The following is a 24508-nucleotide window of genomic DNA, read 5'->3' as shown; positions in this document are numbered from 1 at the left end:
GGGTTTTCATCTATTTTTCTTTTATTCGATTTTTTTATTCTATGCAATGTCACGGACATCGGTGTTACCATAGGAAATCATCCTGAGATCCCTAGAGTGCAATACCGGCCGTACCCTGCTAGGTGGCAGTATCGCCCACCCTTTGAAACCTTATTTCACACTGTGTGTTACATCTAATTTCCTCCGGGTGGAGAATTTTGGCCCAGGCAAGTCTAGCGGTTCACCCGATCACATTGGAATGCGTCCATGGCCCCTCGATGCATGTGTTGTGCCGGATTATGTCGGGGACCCGATGGACACCAATACTGGAAATCACGATCAGACAATTGGAATATTCTTTTTGGGATACCTCCTAGTAAAGGTAAGGACTATATGACATCAATCCTACTTTGATCAAACAATGATGATCGCAACGATCATAAGTAACATACTCCAAAACTATGCCGTTGCTGACGATCAAAGCATCAAAAAACAACCCCCCCCCCTTTCATGCATTCATGATGAAACATAATACCTATTATATACCTTTGAATTGGAAATAGTAGCGTGTCCAGGCGAGCAACGCAAACGCTTTTAGCTAAATTCATTGCTCCATAGCACCGTTTTCAGGAATTAGCCAAGATCACTCTGAAACTATACAATATTCACCACGGTATAACATGCGAACGTATACATGAAAATATTAATTCTTTTTCACATGTTGAACGATGGATAGTTAATGTCAAATGAGCCATAGTATTGTCTCCATAGCTATAATATAGAATATAGATATAGCCCTCCAAACACCGTGACGCACAGTGAAAATCCCTATCTCTTACAGCGGTGGCGCAGTAGGTACAAGGATAGCTAAAGTGGCTGGCGCCCAAAATGTTAAAGGTGCTGTAAGTGGTATTTTCTCATCAGGAGACAACTCCACCCTGCAAGAATGGTCTGTCAAAAATAAGAAATAAAAACAAATATGTGCTTGACAAGTAAAACAATCTACCAGCTAATTTGGCTTGGCAAGATTTCTTGAAATACTGCAAGTAAAACATGTCTAGGGTTCTCTCTCCTGATTGGATAAAGTGGGAAGGGATAACGGATAATGTATGTTCTGTTTACTGCAGAATGGAGGGACTGGGAGACCCATGTTACTGACCAAACAGTCTATCAGTGATGGCTGTCAGAATGCACCCTTGACCCCAACATTAACCTACTAAACTCACAACCTAACATTAACCTTAACCGGAGGTACTAAACTCGCAACCTAACTTTAAAGGACAGGTTAATTTTGTTTTTCTATTTAAACCTTATCCGGCATGCCGTTGACTAGTAGTAGTACAGGCCATCATTTCACTGCCATGCCCCAATATAATCCAATATAATCCAATGGGGAATATGATAATGTTTTAGCCTCAAACTCACAGTATAATCAGATGTGTCTTCACATGTTCTACTGAGAAATGATTGTAAACCGTACATCGTATCCGAGTTTAGTAAATTGACCAGCTATATGTGTAACTAGCCTATGAAACTCATAACTATTATCTGAAATATTTAATTTAATTTCATTTGGTCATTTAGCTGACGCTTTTATCCAAAGTATGTGATTTATAGACCTGGGGAGTGAGGTTCCACTGTGATTTATAGACCTGGAGAGTGAGGTTCCACTGTGATTTATAGACCTGGAGAGTGATGTTCCACTGTGATTTATAGATCTGGAGAGTGATGTTCCACTGTGATTTATAGACCTGGAGAGTGAGGTTCCACTGTGATTTATAGACCTGGGGAGTGAAGTTCCACCTGTGATTTATAGACCTGGGGAGTGATGTTCCACCTGTGATTTATAGACCTGGGGAGTGAGGTTCCACCTGTGATTTATAGACCTGAGGAGTGAAGTTCCACCTGTGATTTATAGACCTGGGGAGTGAGGTTCCACCTGTGATTTATAGACCTGGAGAGTGAGGTTCCACCTGTGATTTATAGACCTGGAGAGTGATGTTCCACCTGTGATTTATAGACCTGGAGAGTGAGGTTCCACTGTGATTTATAGACCTGGGGAATGAGGTTCCACCTGTGATTTATAGACCTGGAGAGTGATGTTCCACTGTGATTTATAGACCTGGAGAGTGAGGTTCCACCTGTGATTTATAGACCTGGAGAGTGATGTTCCACCTGTGATTTATAGACCTGGGGAGTGAGGTTCCACCTGTGATTTATAGACCTGGGGAGTGATGTTCCACCTGTGATTTATAGACCTGGAGAGTGAGGTTCCACTGTGATTTATAGACCTGGGGAGTGAAGTTCCACCTGTGATTTATAGACCTGGGGAGTGATGTTCCACTGTGATTTATAGACCTGGAGAGTGAGGTTCCACCTGTGATTTATAGACCTGGGGAGTGAGGTTCCACCTGTGATTTATAGACCTGGGGAGTGAGGTTCCACCTGTGATTTATAGACCTGGGGAGTGAGGTTCCACCTGTGATTTATAGACCTGGGGAGTGAGGTTCCACCTGTGATTTATAGACCTGGGGAGTGAGGTTCCACCTGTGATTTATAGACCTGAGGAGTGATGTTCCACCTGTGATTTATAGACCTGGGGAGTGAGGTTCCACCTGTGATGTATAGACCTGAGGAGTGAAGTTCCACCTGTGATGTATACTCCCCAGGTCTATAGGAACCAGGCAGGTCTTAAAACCATCATATGGATGGGTGGGTGGTCTTCAGTATGCCTGTAATGCTGTGATGTGATTGGTCGTTCAATATGTCCATCAGGAACAACCAGCTGACTGATCTGCCATCTGACCTTGCCAGCCTGAAGAAGCTCCGCAGCATCACACTCAACTTCAACAGGTAGTTAACACTAACTAACCCACCATTAACACTAATTAACCCACCATTAACACTAACTAACCCACCATTAACACTAATTAACCCACCATTAACACTAACTAACCCACCATTAACACTAACTAACCCACCATTAACACTAACTAACCCATCATTAACACTAACTAACCCATCACTAACTAACCCACCATTAACACTAACTAACCCATCATTAACACCGATTAACCCATCATTAACACTAACTAACCCATCACTAACTAACACACCATTAACACTAACTAACCCATCATTAACACTAACTAACCCATCATTAACTAACCCATCATTAACACCAACTAACCCATCAGTAACACTAACTAACACATCACTAACTAACCCATCAGTAACACTAACTAACCCACCATTAACTAACCCATCATTAACACTAACTAACCCATCACTAACACCAACTTAACCCATCATTAACGATAGGTTATGTAGATAACCTAGTTATATTAGTATTGGCTGAGCTCCCGCTCTGAGCCTTACGAGATACTCTATATCGCCTGTGATACCTAATGTATCTCCCACGAACAAAAACACATGCACCCCACCTGTATGGGGCCCCGCCCCTTATGGTGGCACCACCCATATAATCATGACTCTGGTCATGACACACCCTTCCTCGCCAAAAACCCGTCCCAGGAAAAGATCCCTCAAGAGGGAACTCAGGGCGCGCAGAGCGGGAGCTCAGCCAATACTAATATAACTAGGTTATCTACATAACCTATCGTTATATTTCGTATGGCATCGCTCCCGCTCTGAGCCTTACGAGATAAAGGGGAAGAGCGGGTGCGAGACCCGACAGATGTACCCCCTGAGGACCCGTAAGCCCACATCAAGGGGTGCGGGGAGCCCTGTCACCCCATCCTTCCTAACGAAGGGGGGGCGCAGTCAACTCCACCTGAATGCGAACAAGAGGGAGCCAGAACCCCTTGAACACACCGTACAGGCGGAACCACGTGTGACTCAACACACTGCGGCCCATACCCATACACTCCCGCTACCCGACCAAAGGACGGGAAGCAGGAAAGGCCACAGACCCCAGAACCGCCTGGGAGACAGAACCCCCGGTCATGTCCATGAGGTAAAACCTTACAAAGGGGCCCGGTGAGGACCATGAAGCTGCAGCACAGATGTCCTCCACCGAGGCCCCACCCAGGAGAGCGGCAGAGGCAGCCACCCCACGAGTGGAGTGCGCCCTGACGCCCCCAGGGGGATCCTGCCCAGCCAACGTGTAGCAGAGGGCAATACCCTCGCACAACCAATGGGACAGGCGCTGCTTCGACAGTGCCTTACCAGCACGAGCCCCACCGTAACAGACAAAAAGCTGGTCGGTAACCCTGAAGTCCTGAGTACGGCTGAGGTAAAACCCCAAAGCACGGACTGGACATGACAGGTGAAGGCCCGCATCTAACTCACTAGTGTGAGGAGGAGGACGAAAAGCCTGAACCACAATATCCCGGGAGCGGAAGGAACTCCGGATATTCTTAGGCACGAAAGCAGGATTAGGTCGCAGAGTGGCACCGCAATCGGTCCGAAAAGACAGGCACTCTGGACGTACCGAGAGAGCACAGAGCTCACCCACGCGTTTAGCGGAAGTGACAGCCAGTAGGAACGCGGTCTTGAAAGACAGCCGTCCCAACGGCGCCTGCTCGAGCGGCTCAAACGGGGCCAAGGACAACCGACCGAGGACCAATTGAAGATCCCAAGTCGGAGCCAAGGAGCGTTGCACCGGCTTAACGCGTCGAGCGCCAAGCAGGAAACGCTTCACAAGAGGGTGGCTGAACAAGACATCCCCCTCAAATCCCTCATGATAGGAGGATATAGCTGCTGCATATACCCTCACTGTCGAAGCCGACAGACTATCAAGGAGAGACTGGAGATAACCCAGAACAGCATCCAGGGGGCAGGAGACTGGGTCCCAGCCCCCCCCCTTACACCATTCTTGGAACGCACGCCACCTGCCCGCGTAAACCGCGACAGTGGAGGGAGCATGCGCACACCGGATGGTATCAACCACTGCGGGATCCATCCTCCCCAGACTCACCCTCCCACCAGCCACACCACCAGGCGTTGACCCAACACCGGAGGCTGGACAAGCACTCCGTTGTGCTGCGAGAGGGCCGTCGCTGACCACGGAATGACCCAAGGAGGAGCGACCAGAAGCTGGATTAAGACCGGGAACCACACTGACGTGCCCCGGTCCGGCGCGACCAGGATCACCGTCCTGCGCTCCCTCCGTATCCGCTCCAACAGCTGACTCAACAGCTGTACAGGAGGGAAGGCGTACAGAAGACCGGGCGGCCACGGAAAGGTCGAGAAGGCATCCACCCCCAAGGGGGGATGATCCGCTCGACTGAGCGAGAACCACAAGGGGCACTTGTGAGAACGTCGGCACGCAAACAGATCTACCGAGGCCTCCCCGAACCGATCCCAGATCTGTCTGACTATGTCGGGGCGGAGTTCCCACTCGTCGTGACGAGGACCGCCCCGAGACATTATATCCGCCGCCACATTTTCCGTACCAGGAACGTGGAGCGCCCGCAGACTGCGCAGCCTGCGGGATGCCCATAGCAACAGTTCGCGCGCCACCCGGAGCAGGCGGGCGGAACGAGTCCCACCCTGCCTGTTGATATACGCCGCCGCCGTCACATTGTCCGTCCTGATCAAAACATGCTGGCCTACCACCAGGTGGCCGAGCCGTTTGAGGACCAGGAGGACCGCCTTCAACTCCAACACATTGATATGCAGGACAGCTGGGTCGACATGACCCGTCCAGCTGCCCCCCACTGCGTGGGTCCGAAACGCCCCTCCCCAACCTGTGAGAGAGGCGTCGGTGAAAACCGTGACGTGGGAGCCTCTGCTGCCCATGGGGACCCCAGCGGAGAGGATACCCAGCCTCCCCCAGTGGGCGAGATCCCCCCATATCGACAAAGGAACCGTCAACCGTCTCCCTTTGCCCCACACCGGATCTATTCTCAAAGAGAGAAACCACCTCTGTATCCGCCTCATAAAGAGGAGGCCAAGAGGAACCACCGTGTGGGCCGCCGACATAAGGCCCAGCAGACGCATCACCTGCAGCGCCGTAACCGTCCCTCCCAGACGGAAACCCCCGAGCGCGTGACGGAGATCCCCCCGACGCTGCTCCGAGAGGGTCGCAAGCATGGGCTTCGACCTCAATGTCAAGCCCAAGTACTCCACCTGTTGACTGGGAAGAGGGGTACTCTTCTTCCAATTCACAGCAAAACCCAGGCTGGTGAGGAAATCCACCACCAGTCGAGTATGAGACCTGGCAACCTCCTCTGAACGGCTGAGGAGCAGAATGTCGTCGAGATAGAACAAAACTCGTATCCCCCGACGACGTAAAGGCCCCAGAGCAGCCGCCACGCACTTGGTGAATGTGCGGGGAGCCAGAGAATAACCGAACGGCATTCTGTGGTACTCGTACGCTACGCCCTGAAACAGGAACCGTAGGAACTTCCTGTGAGGAGGGAAAATGGGTATGTGAAAATACGCATCCTTCAGGTCTATGGAGGTGAACCAGTCCCCCCTCCTGACAGCAAGCAGGAGGAGTCGGACGGTCAACATCCTGAATGGTCTCACTACAATCAACCGATTGAACATGGACAGATTCAGTATAGGTCTGACCCCCCCAGTTTTCTTGGGCACCAGAAAATAACGGGAGTAGACGCCTGACATTGCGTCCTCTCTCGGGACCACAACGACGGCCTGCTTCGCCAACAGAGATCGAATCTCGTCGGCCAGGGCTGTCACCGCGCCCGACCCTGACAATAGGGTCGGCACCAAACCTGAGAACGGAGGATGGGGCCGCGCAAACTGCAAAACCAGCCCCGCCTCTAACGTTCTCCTCATCCACCGATTCAAGGGACATTCCCGTCGCCATATGTGAATATAATCCCACAGCGCCCCCGCCGTCAACTGACGCTGGGCCGCAAGGAACAGCAGATAATTGGCCCGGTCCCCCCCGTCGTGCAAAGCACCCAAGGGGGGACCCCGACAGAAAGGGCCGGTTTGATACGGGAGGAGCGGTCATCAAACTTGTGGACACACACTCACCCCCTGAACACCCCTCCAGCACACGCTGAGGAGCCGTTCCGCAGCCAGACACGCAAGGCCTGAGGACCCCATGGGCTCCTACACGCCGAAGCCCTGCAGTGATATTACTACCACTCAAATCACGCCAGCCTCTCCTTTGCAGACCACTGCCGGTTTGACGGGAGTGGGAGGCAACAGCGCGATACCCCGCCTGGCGAGGGCGAAGCCGGGGTAACCCCTGCTGAGCATTCAACAGAAGAGGCACCGAGTCCCCCTGCTGACCACTGAAGCTAGTGGCAGCTGCAACACCAGGTTCCACCCACCCACAACCTGCGGTGTAGGAACCACGCGACGACGGAACATTCTCACGGACAGACCCAGGCTCAGCCATCAACTGGGTGTCAGCCCCTGTCTCCATGAGAAGTGAAGAATGGGGCCGCATACGCTTCAAAGAAGGTTCGCGGCCCGCAGCCAAAGGAGAACGCTCAAAGCCCCGCTTCTGGGGATACCAGAGAGAGGACCGAACGGGGAGCGGGCTGCTCGCGGCAAAATGACGACGGGGTGGTTTACCAACCCCGAAATCACCAAAAATGGCCGATCCCTCGGCCGCCAAGACTGTCGGCCTTGCGAAACCCTGTCGATTCTCCAACCAGGGCACCACTGGCGGGGGAAACATGGCCGCCTGTCGAGGATCTCGCCACAGTCGTTGACGAGACCGTGCTCCCACCCCTGGCTGCACAGCGTGAGGCGGTGTAGGACCCGAATCAAAAACCGCCTGCGCCTCCACAGAACGCCCAAAAAGACTATCTGTGGAAAAAGGAGTCGTGAGGAGAGAAAACCTATCCTCTTCCCCAAGAGGAGACTGCTCCAACCAAAGATGCCTAACAACCAAAGTCGATAGCATCCGAATCCTCCCCGCAGTTATAGCTTGCGACTGAGTCAAGATCTCTATAACACCACAAACATGAATCACGTTCATAGTGTCGGTTGGACTCAAAGACCTACAACCCGACGCCATCTTGGATAGGAAAGTAGCCAGCTGAGCCACAACACTGGCCGCCGCTAAATGCCATCCTGCAGCAGTATACCACTCATCCGTCCATACTGCCACCCTCCGAGCCGACATGCTATCAAGCAACGGCCGGGCGGAACGTCGTTCATCCCCGCCTGGGCACAACAAAGAAGCTACCTGGCTACTTAGCCAAGGTACCCCCGGGCTGCACCCCGTCGTCAGCCCCTTCACCCGCAAAAAAGGTAAATAGAGCTCAGCGAACCCCCCCACACCCACCACCGACTGACCTTCATCAATGAAGGTGGCAAGAGGAGGGAAAAGCGGAATCCCGCGGCGGGGATTATTAGACATTCCAGCGTCAACATCAGCGTTAGCAGAAGAAGCAGCAGTAGCATTAGCATTAGCAGTAGCAGTAGCATTAGCGTCAACAGCATGTTCCAGGATCGCCAAGACATCGCCCACTACAGTGGAACGATCGCCAAGCCGCCCCGGCCCTGGTGCCGAAACATACTCCACAGCACGACCAACACCGACATCGACGCCTACTGACACAGACCTCACCTTTGTACAAGCCGACCCGATAGCCAAACCTTGCACGCTGCCCCTCGGTCCGTCGCCGTCAGCCGAGGAACCACCAGCATAGGTCTGCGTCGTCGAAACAAGCTCCGGAGAATCCAGGGAAACACAATCCTCCGGTAAGCCCTCAACATTATTAATCTTCCTTAATCTTTTCATTCCGCTAGCTCGCATGGTGCATAGCATCCAGTACGCTGGGACGAAAATAGAGGAAGGGTGTGTCATGACCAGAGTCATGATTATATGGGTGGTGCCACCATAAGGGGCGGGGCCCCATACAGGTGGGGTGCATGTGTTTTTGTTCGTGGGAGATACATTAGGTATCACAGGCGATATAGAGTATCTCGTAAGGCTCAGAGCGGGAGCGATGCCATACGAAATATAACACTAACTAACCCATTTGGGACTAAACATGATCAGTTATCTGTAGTTATTAAGGAAACAATCAAGTCTTCCTGCTAAACCTAACTAGTCAAGTCAAGTCTACATATTAGACCAACTCCAGTTCTAATACCAGTACCTTGGTCAAGGATAAAGGGTAAGGGTTAGCCAGCCAGCCAGTCAGTCAGTCAGTCAGTTAGCCAACCAGTCAGTCAGTTATCCAGCCAGTCAGCCAGCCCTCCTCTATGACTGTTTTTCTTGTTGGCTGGTTGAAGGTTCAAGTCCTTCCCTGAGGTTCTCTACCAGATGCTGTTGCTGGAGACGGTGTTGCTAGGTAACAACCAGGTAGGCGTTGTCAACCCTGGTCATCTGATGCAATTGGTCAATCTGTCGACGCTGGACCTGTCAAACAACGACCTGTTGAACATCCCAGCTGAACTGGGCCTTTGTACCAGCCTCAGGTACACACACACACTCATACACACACACACACACTCACTCATACACACACACACGCACACACACACACTCATACATACACACATACACACTCATACACACACATACACACACACACTCACTCATACACACACACACACATACACACACACACTCACTCATACACACACACACACATACGCATACACACACTCATACACACACACATACACACACGCACACACACACACTCATACACACACAGACACGCACACACACTCGGGCACACACGCACACACACTCAGACACACACACACACACTCATACACACACACTCATACACATACTCATACACACACATACAGTACATACACACACTCACTCACACAATTACATATTTTTATTAGGGCTGTCAGTTTATCGCGTTAATTAGATTAATTAATTACACAGCAAATTATCGCGTTATAAAAATGTACTCAAAATTAATTACAAAAAAATAAAAAAAAATAAAATTATTTAAATCTTTTTCAATCTCATTCATTCCATAAGAACGTAGAATACACATTTACAGACTTTTTTTAATATGTCCATTTGCATGTTCTTGGTATCTGATTCTAGGGACATCTATGGATCTCAGGGAATGTACAGTATTCCCAGTGTCAGAAATACTGTGTCTGTTATAGGCTTGAGTAAATTGTAATGAACCAAATGAGAATATCAATTAAAAGAAATTCTTTAACTGTGAATAACACCATGCTAAAATTGACCAGACCTGAAAAATCTAAGCAAATGAATAAATGGAAGATGATTAAACAGAAGGTTTTGTAGATACAGTACTGAATTCTGCCATCCGGACACATGCCATTTGAAATATGATTATAGAATATCAGGCCTAAAATAGTTATGCGATTAAAATGTGATTAATTAGATTAATTAATTACAAATCCTGTAATTAATTAGATAAATTTTTTTAATTGCCTGACAGCACTAATCTTTATTGATTTATTACTGTACATTTTACTGTGTATTTTTGCCTGTATATTTTAGAATGCATATACATATTTTAGAATGTATATCCCTAGGGCGGTTAGGTGGCGTAGCGGAGATTGCGTTCGTCACCAACCGCGGAGCTGTGTTCGAATCCAGCTCACAGCTCCGGGGTTGTCACCAGCTTGGCTGGCCGTTCACACTAATACAATTGGCAGTATTAGAGGGTGGGAGAAGCTGGCGGGGTGGGTCCGGGTCGTTGTAAACAGCGACTCCTACAGTTCGGTCGGGGCGCCTGCTAAGCGCGGATGGGACCTGAGTGGGATAGTGTGATCCTTCCACACGCTACGCCCTCTCGGAGAATATCCGCGCTGCCAGGTGAAAAGAAGCGGTTGATTGGCTGGACGTGTGTCGGAGGAAGCACGTGATAGCCTCCACTCTCCCAGATGATCTGACTGTGGGGGGTAAGTGCGCAGCGACCAGGAAGGGGATTGGGAATTGGCATAACGACTAACATTGGGATGGGAGAAAATCGGAGGAAAAATGGAGGGGGAAAAAGATAAAAAAAAATGTATATCCCTGACTGTATTTTTTATTTAATTACCCCACTTATTTTCAGATGACAGCACACCACGTCATGTATTATCCCTTACAACTAACTAGCTAGCCATGGTAACTCCCAGCTATTCCAGCATTCCAGTTGACATTTCTGACAGGCATGTTCCAAAGTTCATGATTCGAAACGTAATCTGAACGTAATTTTTGTGGTTTTGACACTGCAACGTTTTCAAACCGCGGTAAACCGTGGAACCGGTAACCGGCCCATGCCTAGTCTCTAGGTGTCCGTCTCTAAGGAGATGTCTGTCTGTCTCTCTAGGTGTCTGTCTCTTGATGGGAACCCGTTCAGGACGCCGAGGGCAGCCATCGTTGCCAAGGGAACAGACGCTGTCCTGGAGTATCTTCGCAGCCGCATCCCCACATAACCCCGCCCCTAGATCTAACCCCGCCCCCAGCCTCCACGTTCCTGCTAGTGGAGGAGGCTCAGTGCGTTCAGCCGCTTCTCATCAACTCTGAACATTTTCGTGTTTTTACCACAAGGAAGTTGCATTCGAACGCTATCGTATACAACTTGGTCACGTAATAAATTTACAACTTTTGACGAGGACCGACTGAACGCACCATAAGACCAGCTCATAGAGCAGCATGTGGCCTGGGGTGACAGGGAGGCGTGGCCTGACCGGGTGCTAGCCAATTGACTGTTTGTTTACTACCCTCCGCCAATCATATAATTCCAGTCAGAGACAGTCTGAGTGACAGCCAATCGGCTTTTAGTTTTGTATTGATTAATATTATTTACTCTTGACAAGACAACCAATACTCTTGACAAGCCAACCAATCAGTTGAGGTGTTTTTATTAAAGCCCACCTCCAGTTATCTCATCAACACATTCTCAACAGCATTCCTCACTGAAACCATGGGGCAGTGCTAGCATTCCTCTTTCTGCTAGCAGAAAGCTTGCACAATGATCACTCCAGAGCACAGACCTGTCGATGACTGTCCTAGTCTGAGACTCCAGAGCACAGACCTGTCGATGACTGTCCTAGTCTGAGACTCCAGAGGACAGACCTGTTGATGACTGTCCTAGTCTGAGACTCCAGAGCACAGACCTGTAGATGATGTCTCTGGAGTCGGACTAACTGCCCGTGAAGTCACTGATGCCTGTTTGATGTTTGACGTGGTCTTTTTTCTCTAACGAAGTTTTGGAATGTGCTTTACTGCCAGATAATCAGATTAAACGCCTGATTCCAACAGGTCTTCATAAAAACTAGTCTGATGTAGTTTAAAACCTGACCGACTTTCTTCCGGTTTGATACTGTACATACAGTTTTATGCAGTTTTTCAGCGCCCCCATACATGGCACCAAGTGGTAGAATAGGAAAACTGCAAGACAGAATATAAGCTTAATTCATAGCACCTTTTTCTAGCAGAAAAGCGCTTGCAGGGCGCTGGGATGAAGTGCTGGGGAGCACTGACAAACCAAACTGACTTAACACATTGATCAAATTCGAGTTTTCTATTATGTCCATCCTGGTCAGTCAGTTTGGTTGGTCAGAGCTGTCATCCGTTCGTCAGAGCTGTCGTCTGTTTGTCAGAGCTATCGTCTGTTTGTCAGAGCTGTCATCCGTTCGTCAGAGCTGTCGTCTGTTTGTCAGAGCTATCGTCTGTTTGTCAGAGCTGTCGTCTGTTTGTCAGAACTGTCGTCTGTTTGTCAGAGCTGTCGTCTGTTTGTCAGAGCTGTCGTCTGTTTGTCAGAGCTGTCGTCTGTTTGTCAGAGCTGTCATCCGTTCGTCAGAACTGTCGTCTGTTTGTCAGAACTGTCGTCTGTCAGAACTGTCGTCTGTTTGTCAGAACTGTCAGCGTTAGCAGAAGAAGCAGCAGTAGCATTAGCATTAGCAGTAGCAGTAGCATTAGCGTCAACAGCATGTTCCAGGATCGCCAAGACATCGCCCACTACAGTGGAACGATCGCCAAGCCGCCCCGGCCCTGGTGCCGAAACATACTCCACAGCACGACCAACACCGACATCGACGCCTACTGACACAGACCTCACCTTTGTACAAGCCGACCCGATAGCCAAACCTTGCACGCTGCCCCTCGGTCCGTCGCCGTCAGCCGAGGAACCACCAGCATAGGTCTGCGTCGTCGAAACAAGCTCCGGAGAATCCAGGGAAACACAATCCTCCGGTAAGCCCTCAACATTATTAATCTTCCTTAATCTTTTCATTCCGCTAGCTCGCATGGTGCATAGCATCCAGTACGCTGGGACGAAAATAGAGGAAGGGTGTGTCATGACCAGAGTCATGATTATATGGGTGGTGCCACCATAAGGGGCGGGGCCCCATACAGGTGGGGTGCATGTGTTTTTGTTCGTGGGAGATACATTAGGTATCACAGGCGATATAGAGTATCTCGTAAGGCTCAGAGCGGGAGCGATGCCATACGAAATATAACACTAACTAACCCATTTGGGACTAAACATGATCAGTTATCTGTAGTTATTAAGGAAACAATCAAGTCTTCCTGCTAAACCTAACTAGTCAAGTCAAGTCTACATATTAGACCAACTCCAGTTCTAATACCAGTACCTTGGTCAAGGATAAAGGGTAAGGGTTAGCCAGCCAGCCAGTCAGTCAGTCAGTCAGTTAGCCAACCAGTCAGTCAGTTATCCAGCCAGTCAGCCAGCCCTCCTCTATGACTGTTTTTCTTGTTGGCTGGTTGAAGGTTCAAGTCCTTCCCTGAGGTTCTCTACCAGATGCTGTTGCTGGAGACGGTGTTGCTAGGTAACAACCAGGTAGGCGTTGTCAACCCTGGTCATCTGATGCAATTGGTCAATCTGTCGACGCTGGACCTGTCAAACAACGACCTGTTGAACATCCCAGCTGAACTGGGCCTTTGTACCAGCCTCAGGTACACACACACACTCATACACACACACACACACTCACTCATACACACACACACGCACACACACACACTCATACATACACACATACACACTCATACACACACATACACACACACACTCACTCATACACACACACACACATACACACACACACTCACTCATACACACACACACACATACGCATACACACACTCATACACACACACATACACACACGCACACACACACACTCATACACACACAGACACGCACACACACTCGGGCACACACGCACACACACTCAGACACACACACACACACTCATACACACACACTCATACACATACTCATACACACACATACAGTACATACACACACTCACTCACACAATTACATATTTTTATTAGGGCTGTCAGTTTATCGCGTTAATTAGATTAATTAATTACACAGCAAATTATCGCGTTATAAAAATGTACTCAAAATTAATTACAAAAAAATAAAAAAAAATAAAATTATTTAAATCTTTTTCAATCTCATTCATTCCATAAGAACGTAGAATACACATTTACAGACTTTTTTTAATATGTCCATTTGCATGTTCTTGGTATCTGATTCTAGGGACATCTATGGATCTCAGGGAATGTACAGTATTCCCAGTGTCAGAAATACTGTGTCTGTTATAGGCTTGAGTAAATTGTAATGAACCAAATGAGAATATCAATTAAAAGAAATTCTTTAACTGTGAATAACACCATGCTAAAATTGACCAGACCTGAAAAATCTAAGCAAATGAATAAATGGAAGATGATTAAACAGAAGGTTTTGTAGATACAGTACTGAATTCTGCCATCCGGACACATGCCATTTGAAATATGATTATAGAATATCAGGCCTAAAATAGTTATGCGATTAAAATGTGATTAATTAGATTAATTAATTACAAATCCTGTAATTAATTAGATAAATTTTTTTAATTGCCTGACAGCACTAATCTTTATTGATTTATTACTGTACATTTTACTGTGTATTTTTGCCTGTATATTTTAGAATGCATATACATATTTTAGAATGTATATCCCTAGGGCGGTTAGGTGGCGTAGCGGAGATTGCGTTCGTCACCAACCGCGGAGCTGTGTTCGAATCCAGCTCACAGCTCCGGGGTTGTCACCAGCTTGGCTGGCCGTTCACACTAATACAATTGGCAGTATTAGAGGGTGGGAGAAGCTGGCGGGGTGGGTCCGGGTCGTTGTAAACAGCGACTCCTACAGTTCGGTCGGGGCGCCTGCTAAGCGCGGATGGGACCTGAGTGGGATAGTGTGATCCTTCCACACGCTACGCCCTCTCGGAGAATATCCGCGCTGCCAGGTGAAAAGAAGCGGTTGATTGGCTGGACGTGTGTCGGAGGAAGCACGTGATAGCCTCCACTCTCCCAGATGATCTGACTGTGGGGGGTAAGTGCGCAGCGACCAGGAAGGGGATTGGGAATTGGCATAACGACTAACATTGGGATGGGAGAAAATCGGAGGAAAAATGGAGGGGGAAAAAGATAAAAAAAAATGTATATCCCTGACTGTATTTTTTATTTAATTACCCCACTTATTTTCAGATGACAGCACACCACGTCATGTATTATCCCTTACAACTAACTAGCTAGCCATGGTAACTCCCAGCTATTCCAGCATTCCAGTTGACATTTCTGACAGGCATGTTCCAAAGTTCATGATTCGAAACGTAATCTGAACGTAATTTTTGTGGTTTTGACACTGCAACGTTTTCAAACCGCGGTAAACCGTGGAACCGGTAACCGGCCCATGCCTAGTCTCTAGGTGTCCGTCTCTAAGGAGATGTCTGTCTGTCTCTCTAGGTGTCTGTCTCTTGATGGGAACCCGTTCAGGACGCCGAGGGCAGCCATCGTTGCCAAGGGAACAGACGCTGTCCTGGAGTATCTTCGCAGCCGCATCCCCACATAACCCCGCCCCTAGATCTAACCCCGCCCCCAGCCTCCACGTTCCTGCTAGTGGAGGAGGCTCAGTGCGTTCAGCCGCTTCTCATCAACTCTGAACATTTTCGTGTTTTTACCACAAGGAAGTTGCATTCGAACGCTATCGTATACAACTTGGTCACGTAATAAATTTACAACTTTTGACGAGGACCGACTGAACGCACCATAAGACCAGCTCATAGAGCAGCATGTGGCCTGGGGTGACAGGGAGGCGTGGCCTGACCGGGTGCTAGCCAATTGACTGTTTGTTTACTACCCTCCGCCAATCATATAATTCCAGTCAGAGACAGTCTGAGTGACAGCCAATCGGCTTTTAGTTTTGTATTGATTAATATTATTTACTCTTGACAAGACAACCAATACTCTTGACAAGCCAACCAATCAGTTGAGGTGTTTTTATTAAAGCCCACCTCCAGTTATCTCATCAACACATTCTCAACAGCATTCCTCACTGAAACCATGGGGCAGTGCTAGCATTCCTCTTTCTGCTAGCAGAAAGCTTGCACAATGATCACTCCAGAGCACAGACCTGTCGATGACTGTCCTAGTCTGAGACTCCAGAGCACAGACCTGTCGATGACTGTCCTAGTCTGAGACTCCAGAGGACAGACCTGTTGATGACTGTCCTAGTCTGAGACTCCAGAGCACAGACCTGTAGATGATGTCTCTGGAGTCGGACTAACTGCCCGTGAAGTCACTGATGCCTGTTTGATGTTTGACGTGGTCTTTTTTCTCTAACGAAGTTTTGGAATGTGCTTTACTGCCAGATAATCAGATTAAACGCCTGATTCCAACAGGTCTTCATAAAAACTAGTCTGTTGACTGATGTCTTCATTACCTTCTTTGCAAGGTGCACACATTTTCCCCAGACTAGATCTTGGCTGATTTTACTTCAGATTTTATTTGATTTTAAAATGTTTTTATTTAGACGGGTCATCTCATTGAAATGGAGATCTCTTCAAGGATCTGTGTACAATAGACACATTGAACAAACAGGTTCAGTTCAGTCATATATTGCCACACAGCAGTCAACAACAAACTGACATGTAGATCAAAGGAAGTACGAGCAACATATTCTAACAGAATGAACTGTTGTAACTTCAGGGTTTTCTGTACTTAATTCCACTTGTACGGAGCATAATATCTAAAACCACGTTTACCTGCTCAGTTTTTACATGTGGTGTATCTAAAGCTAAGTAATTCTGTGACCTAGTATGCTACATTTAAAGTGTGAAGAAGATGCAGTTTCTCGTTGTGAACGCCGCCTGTGTGAGATCCAAGTCTGGGAGGAGGTCCGGTCTGGGAGGAGATCCACTCTGGAACATGGTGTGTATAGACGACGGCTCTGACAAACAGACGACAGCTCTGACAAACAGACGACAGTTCTGACAAACAGACGACAGTTCTGACAAACAGACGACAGCTCTGACAAACAGACGACAGTTCTGACAAACAGACGACGGCTCTGACAAACAGACGACAGCTCTGACAAACAGATGACAGCTCTGACAAACAGACGACAGCTCTGACAAACAGACGACAGTTCTGACAAACAGACGACAGTTCTGACAAACAGACGACAGCTCTGACAAACAGACGACGGCTCTGACAAACAGACGACAGTTCTGACAAACAGACGACAGTTCTGACAGAGGACAGTTCTGACAAACGGACGACCGCTCTGACAAACAAGACGACAGTTCTGACAAACAGACGACAGCTCTGACAAACGGACGACCGCTCTGACAAACAGACGACAGTTCTGACAAACAGACGACAGTTCTGACAGACGACAGTTCTGACAAACAGACGACAGTTCTGACGAACGGATGACAGCTCTGACAAACAGACGACAGCTCTGACAAACAGACGACAGCTCTGACAAACAGACGACAGCTCTGACAAACAGACGACAGTTCTGACAAACAGACGACAGCTCTGACAAACAGACGATAGCTCTGACAAACAGACGACAGCTCTGACGAACGGATGACAGCTCTGACAAACAGACGATAGCTCTGACAAACAGACGACAGCTCTGACGAACGGATGACAGCTCTGACCAACCAAACTGACTGACCAGGATGGACATAATAGAAAACTCGAATTTGATCAATGTGTTAAGTCAGTTTGGTTTGTCAGTGCTCCCCAGCACTTCATCCCAGCGCCCTGCAAGCGCTTTTCTGCTAGAAAAAGGTGCTATGAATTAAGCTTATATTCTGTCTTGCAGTTTTCCTATTCTACCACTTGGTGCCATGTATGGGGGCGCTGAAAAACTGCATAAAACTGTATGTACAGTATCAAACCGGAAGAAAGTCGGTCAGGTTTTAAACTAGCTATCAAACGGGAAGAAAGACTGTCATGTTTTAAACTGTGGGGATCAAACATGAAGAAAGACTGTCAGGTTTTAAACTGTGGGTATTGTCACGTTTATCTGACTATATTCAATAATGAACGGTAGAAAACATCTTTCAGAAGTTTATTCAAAAGTGAATCAAGCTAAAGTTACAGACAGGAAAAGGATACGTTGTAAGGAAAAATTCACATTGCAACGAGCAGAATCCACTTCTACATTCTGCCAGGAATTCAATGGAAATGCTTCTTCAGAAAAAAGAATCAGACACTAGACTGACACAAGTCTATACATGGTTATTTAAGACTAGGGTAGGATTACGGCCGCGTCCAACACTTCTCAGTTTAGACAGAGACTCTGAGGTGCTGTTGTATAGATATGACATTCCGTGCATGAGCACACATAGAATTTGCCAGCTTTAATACAGTAAATAACAGTAGATTTTACACACGTTTAAGTTATTTACAATAGATACAATTATAGATAGATCGATACTTTTATGGATATTCTTGCATTAGCAAAAAACTGTGACAGTATCAAACAGGAAGAAAGACTGTCAGGTTTTAAACTGGGTATCAAACAGGAAGGGGGCACTTTCTGACAGTTGATAACCCATGTGGATCACAGTGGTGTCCATTTGGTGCCCTGAATTTCAGAGTGACATACAAGTTTCTACCCAAATGCAAACAACTGTGCACAGGTGTGCCCAAAATATATATATATATATTTTTTTATCAAAATCTCTTTTCAAAATGAAGATACATCACTAAGATATTGGAATTTCACAATTGTCTCACTCCAGGAATGTCTTGCAGCAAGTTTGGACCTCAGCAACACGTGGTAAAAAATTAGGAGACGAATGGAAGAAAGTCGGTGTACTCATCATGTAATTTTGTAACCCTTTCCCTGCCGCACTACCAAAACGGTTAACCCTTTTCACTGCAACAATACATAGGTTAATCCTTTCACTGCCACACGACAGAAGGTTAACCCAGTTTATAAAAAAATATTTAAAATGTTTATTAGTAACGCCTAGCTTTCAAACCATTATGTTTCTCTGGCCAAGACCCTCGTGCAACTGTGAGTACCTTTGATATTTCTCTGTGATACGTGTATAACGAACGGTTCGGGCAGGATGGTAAATCTAGGTTGGTTTCCTATCGAGGAGCAAGGGACTGTGGATTCACTCGGCCAAACCTTGTTGGCGTGCATCACAGTCACGAAAGGGGCTACTTAGTTACTAACCCACGCTGCCCAAGTAGTGAGCCTGAAGATGACACCTTTCCCTCGCACTACTGCAGCCTGTCCACAAGAGGGCACCCAGACACCAGGAGGAAGATGATTGACTGCTTTCATCCAGCCTAAAAAAGAACATTTCCTATTGTTTTGTATAATCTTTGTAATAAAATGATTGGACCTCATACTCGAACACACATTCCTGCATGGTTTCTTATCTGGGATTCGTTCTTAGATAAGAACAGGATTTAAGAGTGCGGAAAAGCAGTCATAGATAGGCAATATTGGTGTTCCTGTGTTCTTAACCTGTTTAATCCCGAATAACTCTGGCTGTCTAGGTCTCATTTAAACCCACCTACTGTAGCTCGCCTACAAACTTTTCAAACACCTCTCCTCGCTGCGCGCTTCCTACATCCCTTCCCTCTCCTCTGGTGCGCGCTGCGCGAACCTCTTAAACTTTAAAGGGACATTCTAAAATTATACCTACCTGTTCATTCGGACCCGGTCTACACCTTTGCCTAGGGGAAATTCTTCTCATCTGAGGACAGCGGTGTGCTTTTCCTTATCTAGCCACTCACTGTCCCCACCATAAAAAAAGGTATTCATCCCGTCACCACTGGACAAGTCCATCCATATGTGGCTGTGTCACAACCTAACCCAACTAAACCTACCCTACATAACCCAACTAAACCTAACTCAACTAAACCTAACCCAACTAAACCTACCCTACATAACCCAACTAAACCTACCCTACATAACCCAACTAAACCTACCCTACCTAACCCAACTAAACCTACCCTACATAACCCAACTAAACCTACCCTACATAACCCAACTAAACCTACCCTACCTAACCCAACTAAACCTAACCCAACTAAACCTACCCTACATAACCCAACTAAACCTAACCCAACTAAACCTACCCTACATAACTCAACTAAACCTACCTAACCCAACTAAAACACAATGACAGACACCATTATTAAACATTGGATAACTTTAATCCATAATCCTGTTGTATTAAACACATTTCTATTTTACAGAGCTCAGTTTATCAGCTAACAAAACAAGGTGAACAACAGCCATGAGATGGATGGGAAACCACAAGAGACAAAAGAGAGAGCTGCTTTCAACAAACTGTTCAGATCAGCTCTGCCTGAGGCCATTAAAACACTTCTACATACAGATACTAGCTAATATCCTGGTTAAGGTCTTATTCAGGATAAGGTGTTCATATACACATTAATATTCCAGATACTAGCTAATATCCTGGTTAAGGTCTTATTCAGGATAAGGTGTTTATAGGTACATTAATATTCCAGATACTTATTCAGTATCTTGAATAATATCACAATATGAATGTACATGTAAACAAAATGGGGTTGAACTCTATGCAAACATCTGTACCTGACCACCTGATGACAAGTGATGTTTTCTTTCCTCTTTTAAATAAATGTTGGTTAGCAAGTGCGCCTTGTAGCCAAATATTGGCACAAAATACTACAGATTCAAACACATCCTAGCTGACATATCCTAGTTGAAATACCCTCCCTCTGAGACACGTATGTAGACATTAATATATCTGAGACACGCATACATGTAGACATTAATATCCATACATGTAGGCATTAATATCCATACATGTAGGCATTAATATCTCTGAGACACATACATGTAGACATTAATATCCATACATGTAGGCATTAATATCCATACATGTAGGCATTAATATCTCTGAGACACGTAGACATTAATATCCATACATGTAGGCATTAATATCTCTGAGACACGTAGACATTAATATATATCTCTGAGACACACATACATGTAGACATTAATATCTCTGACACACATACATGTAGACATTAATATCTCTGACACACATACATGTATACATTAATATCTCTGACACACATACATGTAGGCATTAATATCTCTGACACACATACATGTAGACATTAATATCTCTGACACACATACATGTAGGCATTAATATCTCTGACACACACATGTAGGCATTAATATCTCAGACACAGGCCTACATGTAGACATTAATATCTCTGACACACATACATGTAGACATTAATATATATCTCTGAGACACACATACATGCAGACATTAATATCTCTGACACACATACATGTAGACATTATATATCTGAGATATACGTAGACATTAATATCTATCCCGAGACACACATACATGTAGACATTAATATCTCTCTCTGAGACAAATACATGTAGACTAGACATAAATATCAATATCATACATGTAGACATTAATATCTCTGAGACACGCATACATGTAAACATTTCACCAGAGGGTTCAGAGGTCAGGGTCAGACAGCACCCCTGGAGCAGTTGGGTTTCAGTGCCTTGCTCAAGGATACTTTGAGGGATGGCTGTTACAGGGATGGAACCTGTGACCTTGGGGTTCTGGGACTTTCTGTCTCACCATCAGGACTCCTGCTGGGCCTGATTTCCTGTTCAGAAGACTGGGAGGACCAGTGTGTGTGTGTGAGTGGAGTGGGGATGGGGGCCCAGAGTGCCCCATGCTGACCTCAGATCTGTGTGTGTGTAGAGTTGGGATGGGGGGTCGAGAGTGTCCCAGGCTGACTTCAGATCAGTGTTGATTTATTTACAGTGGAACAGTCTGCTGGGGAAAGAGAAACTCCTCCTCCTCCTGAGTCAGGGCTGGAGGCCGGATGCTGAGGGTTGGAGGCCGGAGGCTGAGGGCTGGAGGCTGAGGGCTGGAGGGTAGGGGGCAAGAGGGCGAGGGCAGGGGGCTGGAGGCTGAGGGCTGGAGGGTAGGGGGCAAGGGGCAGGGGGCTGGAGGCTGAGGGCTGGAGGCTGAGGGCAGGGGGCTGGAGGCTGAGGGCAGGGGGCTGGAGGCTGAGGGCAGGAGGCTGAGGGCAGGGGGCTGGAGGCTGAGGGCAGGGGGCTGGAGGCTGAGGGCAGGAGGCTGAGTGCTGGGGGCTGGAGGCAGGGGGGGCTGGAGGCAGGGGGTGCGAGGAGGAGGGAGGAGTTGGAGGAGGTCAGACGTAGAACAGTCGTACCCTGGAGGTGCTGACATGAAGGTCGTCATCGTAGAACTTTGTCTCTATGATGACATTTCCACTGGAAGATACAAATATAAAAAATATTATTCACAAAAATGTTATCATTATTTCATTGAATAATACTAATACTACAGTGGTTCTACGGTTACATTCACAAATATAAAGAGATACAGATAATATTATTAACTAAAATGTTACAGGTATTTAAAGAGATCGCCATCTAATGGTTAAATGCTGTTATTGCTATTGAAATCTGCTATTGGCTGAACTTGGTGCCAAGTGACGTCATCACACATCTACATCACAGAGCAGCAATATTCTCCACTTGCACAACCTGAAAGTAGGCACTTCCGGCTGACTTCCGGTTGCGAATGGTACTTCCTGTCCCATCCAAATACATTGGTTTTAGCTACTTTTCTCCCGTTATTTAAACAACTTTGTCGTCACAGAGAGGCAATGAAACGTTTGTATTATTATAGTATAGAATGTATTTAATAAGCAAACGTTTGTCAGCAGGGTTTTTGGGCTGCATTTCATGTAAAAACGTTCACTGTTAGTTTACTTGCTCATGCTAATTAAGGCTAATGCTGGCTAACAGAAGCTAGCGCAAGAAATGACGCCGCAAAGTATTGTTTATAGTGCATTTCTTGCCACCTTATAGCATTTGTACATTTGTATGACAGTCTATAATGCTCCCATGAGGTTTTTCCGGACGTTTTGGTAATGATTTTCACTATAAAATCATATTTCTAAATGACAGGAAGTTGATAAACTGGCTCCTTCGTATAAACGATCTTTTCCATTCTAAACGTAACGTTAGTTGTTCAAAACATTACCGGTCTATATAATTTGTTCCTCAACGTTATATAGACAGGTAATGTTTTGTAAACTAACTGCAGCCTGCTACAGTTAGAAGCTAACGTTAGCCAGCAAGCTGCAGCCTGCTACAGTTAGAAGCTAATGTTAGCCAGCAAGCTGCAGCCTGCTACAGTTAGAAGCTAACGTTAGCCAGCAAGCTGCAGCCTGCTACAGTTAGAAGCTAACGTTAGCCAGCAAGCTTCTAAACGTAACGTTAGTTGTTCAAAACATTACCCGTCTATATAATTTGTTCCTCAACATTAGCTTCTAACTGTAGCAGGCTGCAGCTTGCTGGCTAATGTTAGCTTCTAACTGTAGCAGGCTGCAGCTTGCTGGCTAACATTAGCTTCTAACTGTAGCAGGCTGCAGCTTGCTGGCTAACGTTAGCTTCTAACTGTAGCAGGCTGCAGTTAGTTTACAAAACATTACCTGTCTATATAACGTTGAGGAACAAATTATATAGACCGGTAATGTTTTGAACAACTAACGTTACGTTTAGAATGGAAAAGATCGTTAGCTCAAAGCTATCCCGGACAGTTTATCAACTTCCTGTCATTTAGAAATATGATTTTATAGTGAAAATCATTACCAAAACGTCCGGAAAAACCTCACGGGAGCATTATAGACTGTCATACAAATGTACAAATGCTATAAGGTGGCAAGAAATGCACTATAAACAATACTTTGTGGCGTCGTTTCTTGCGCTAGCTTCTGTTAGCCAGCATTAGCCTTAATTAGCGTGAGCAAGTAAACTAACAGTGAACGTTTTTACATGAAATGCAGCCCAAAAACCCTGCTGACAAACGTTTGCTTATTAAATACATTCTATACTATAATAATACAAACGTTTCATTGCCTCTCTGTGACGACAAAGTTGTTTAAATAACGGGAGAAAAGTAGCTAAAACCAATGTATTTGGATGGGACAGGAAGTACCATTCGCAACCGGAAGTCAGCCGGAAGTGCCTACTTTCAGGTTGTGCAAGTGGAGAATAGCCCTGCATCAGCCCAGCGTCTGGGATCAGCCACACATTTTTTTATTTATTTTTTATAAACAACTTTGGTAAACAGGAGTTAGGAGGCATTTGCTCACAAACTACAACTTTTGGGGGGAAACAACTATATAAAATCATGCTGAAGATGTTCACGTCCAGGAAATAAATGGTAAATGGCTGCATTTATATAACAGCTTTTATCCAAAGTGCTTTGCAATTTTGTTCCTCACATTTTACCCA

The 24508-nt window shown here is 46.5% G+C and overlaps 3 protein-coding genes across 5 annotated transcripts in view; 2 read left to right on the top strand and 1 right to left on the bottom strand.

The window, feature by feature from the left end:
* The window catches only part of lrrc40 (leucine rich repeat containing 40), a 46612-nt gene extending 34500 nt beyond the window's left edge, over window positions 1-12112 (top strand). For both annotated transcript variants that reach the window (XM_084310020.1, XM_084310019.1), the window contains exons 13-15: window positions 2755-2832; window positions 9172-9357; window positions 11199-12112. In XM_084310020.1, the coding sequence (XP_084166146.1) occupies window positions 2755-2832; window positions 9172-9357; window positions 11199-11304 (370 nt within the window). In that variant the 3' untranslated portion in view covers window positions 11305-12112. The remainder of the gene's footprint in view (window positions 1-2754; window positions 2833-9171; window positions 9358-11198) is intronic.
* Window positions 12113-12920: 808 nt separating this feature from the next.
* Window positions 12921-16544, top strand: LOC311225860 (leucine-rich repeat-containing protein 40-like; the record flags this gene model as incomplete). Its single annotated transcript, XM_084311252.1, has 3 exons — window positions 12921-13066; window positions 13604-13789; window positions 15631-16544. Coding segments are annotated over 3 exons (438 nt in total), but the record flags the coding sequence as incomplete, so codon positions are not given.
* A 3829-nt stretch (window positions 16545-20373) lies between these two features.
* pde6d (phosphodiesterase 6D, cGMP-specific, rod, delta) overlaps window positions 20374-24508 on the bottom strand; it is a 74720-nt gene continuing 70585 nt past the window's right edge. For both annotated transcript variants that reach the window (XM_084309457.1, XM_084309458.1), the window contains one exon: window positions 20374-22474. In XM_084309457.1, coding sequence (XP_084165583.1) covers window positions 22393-22474 — 82 coding nt within the window. In that variant the 3' untranslated portion in view covers window positions 20374-22392. The remainder of the gene's footprint in view (window positions 22475-24508) is intronic.

This window comes from Notolepis coatsorum (assembly GCF_963971535.1).
Source record: "Notolepis coatsorum genome assembly, chromosome: 3".
Lineage (NCBI taxonomy): Eukaryota > Metazoa > Chordata > Actinopteri > Aulopiformes > Paralepididae > Notolepis > Notolepis coatsorum.
This window is presented reverse-complemented; position numbering and strand designations above follow the sequence as displayed.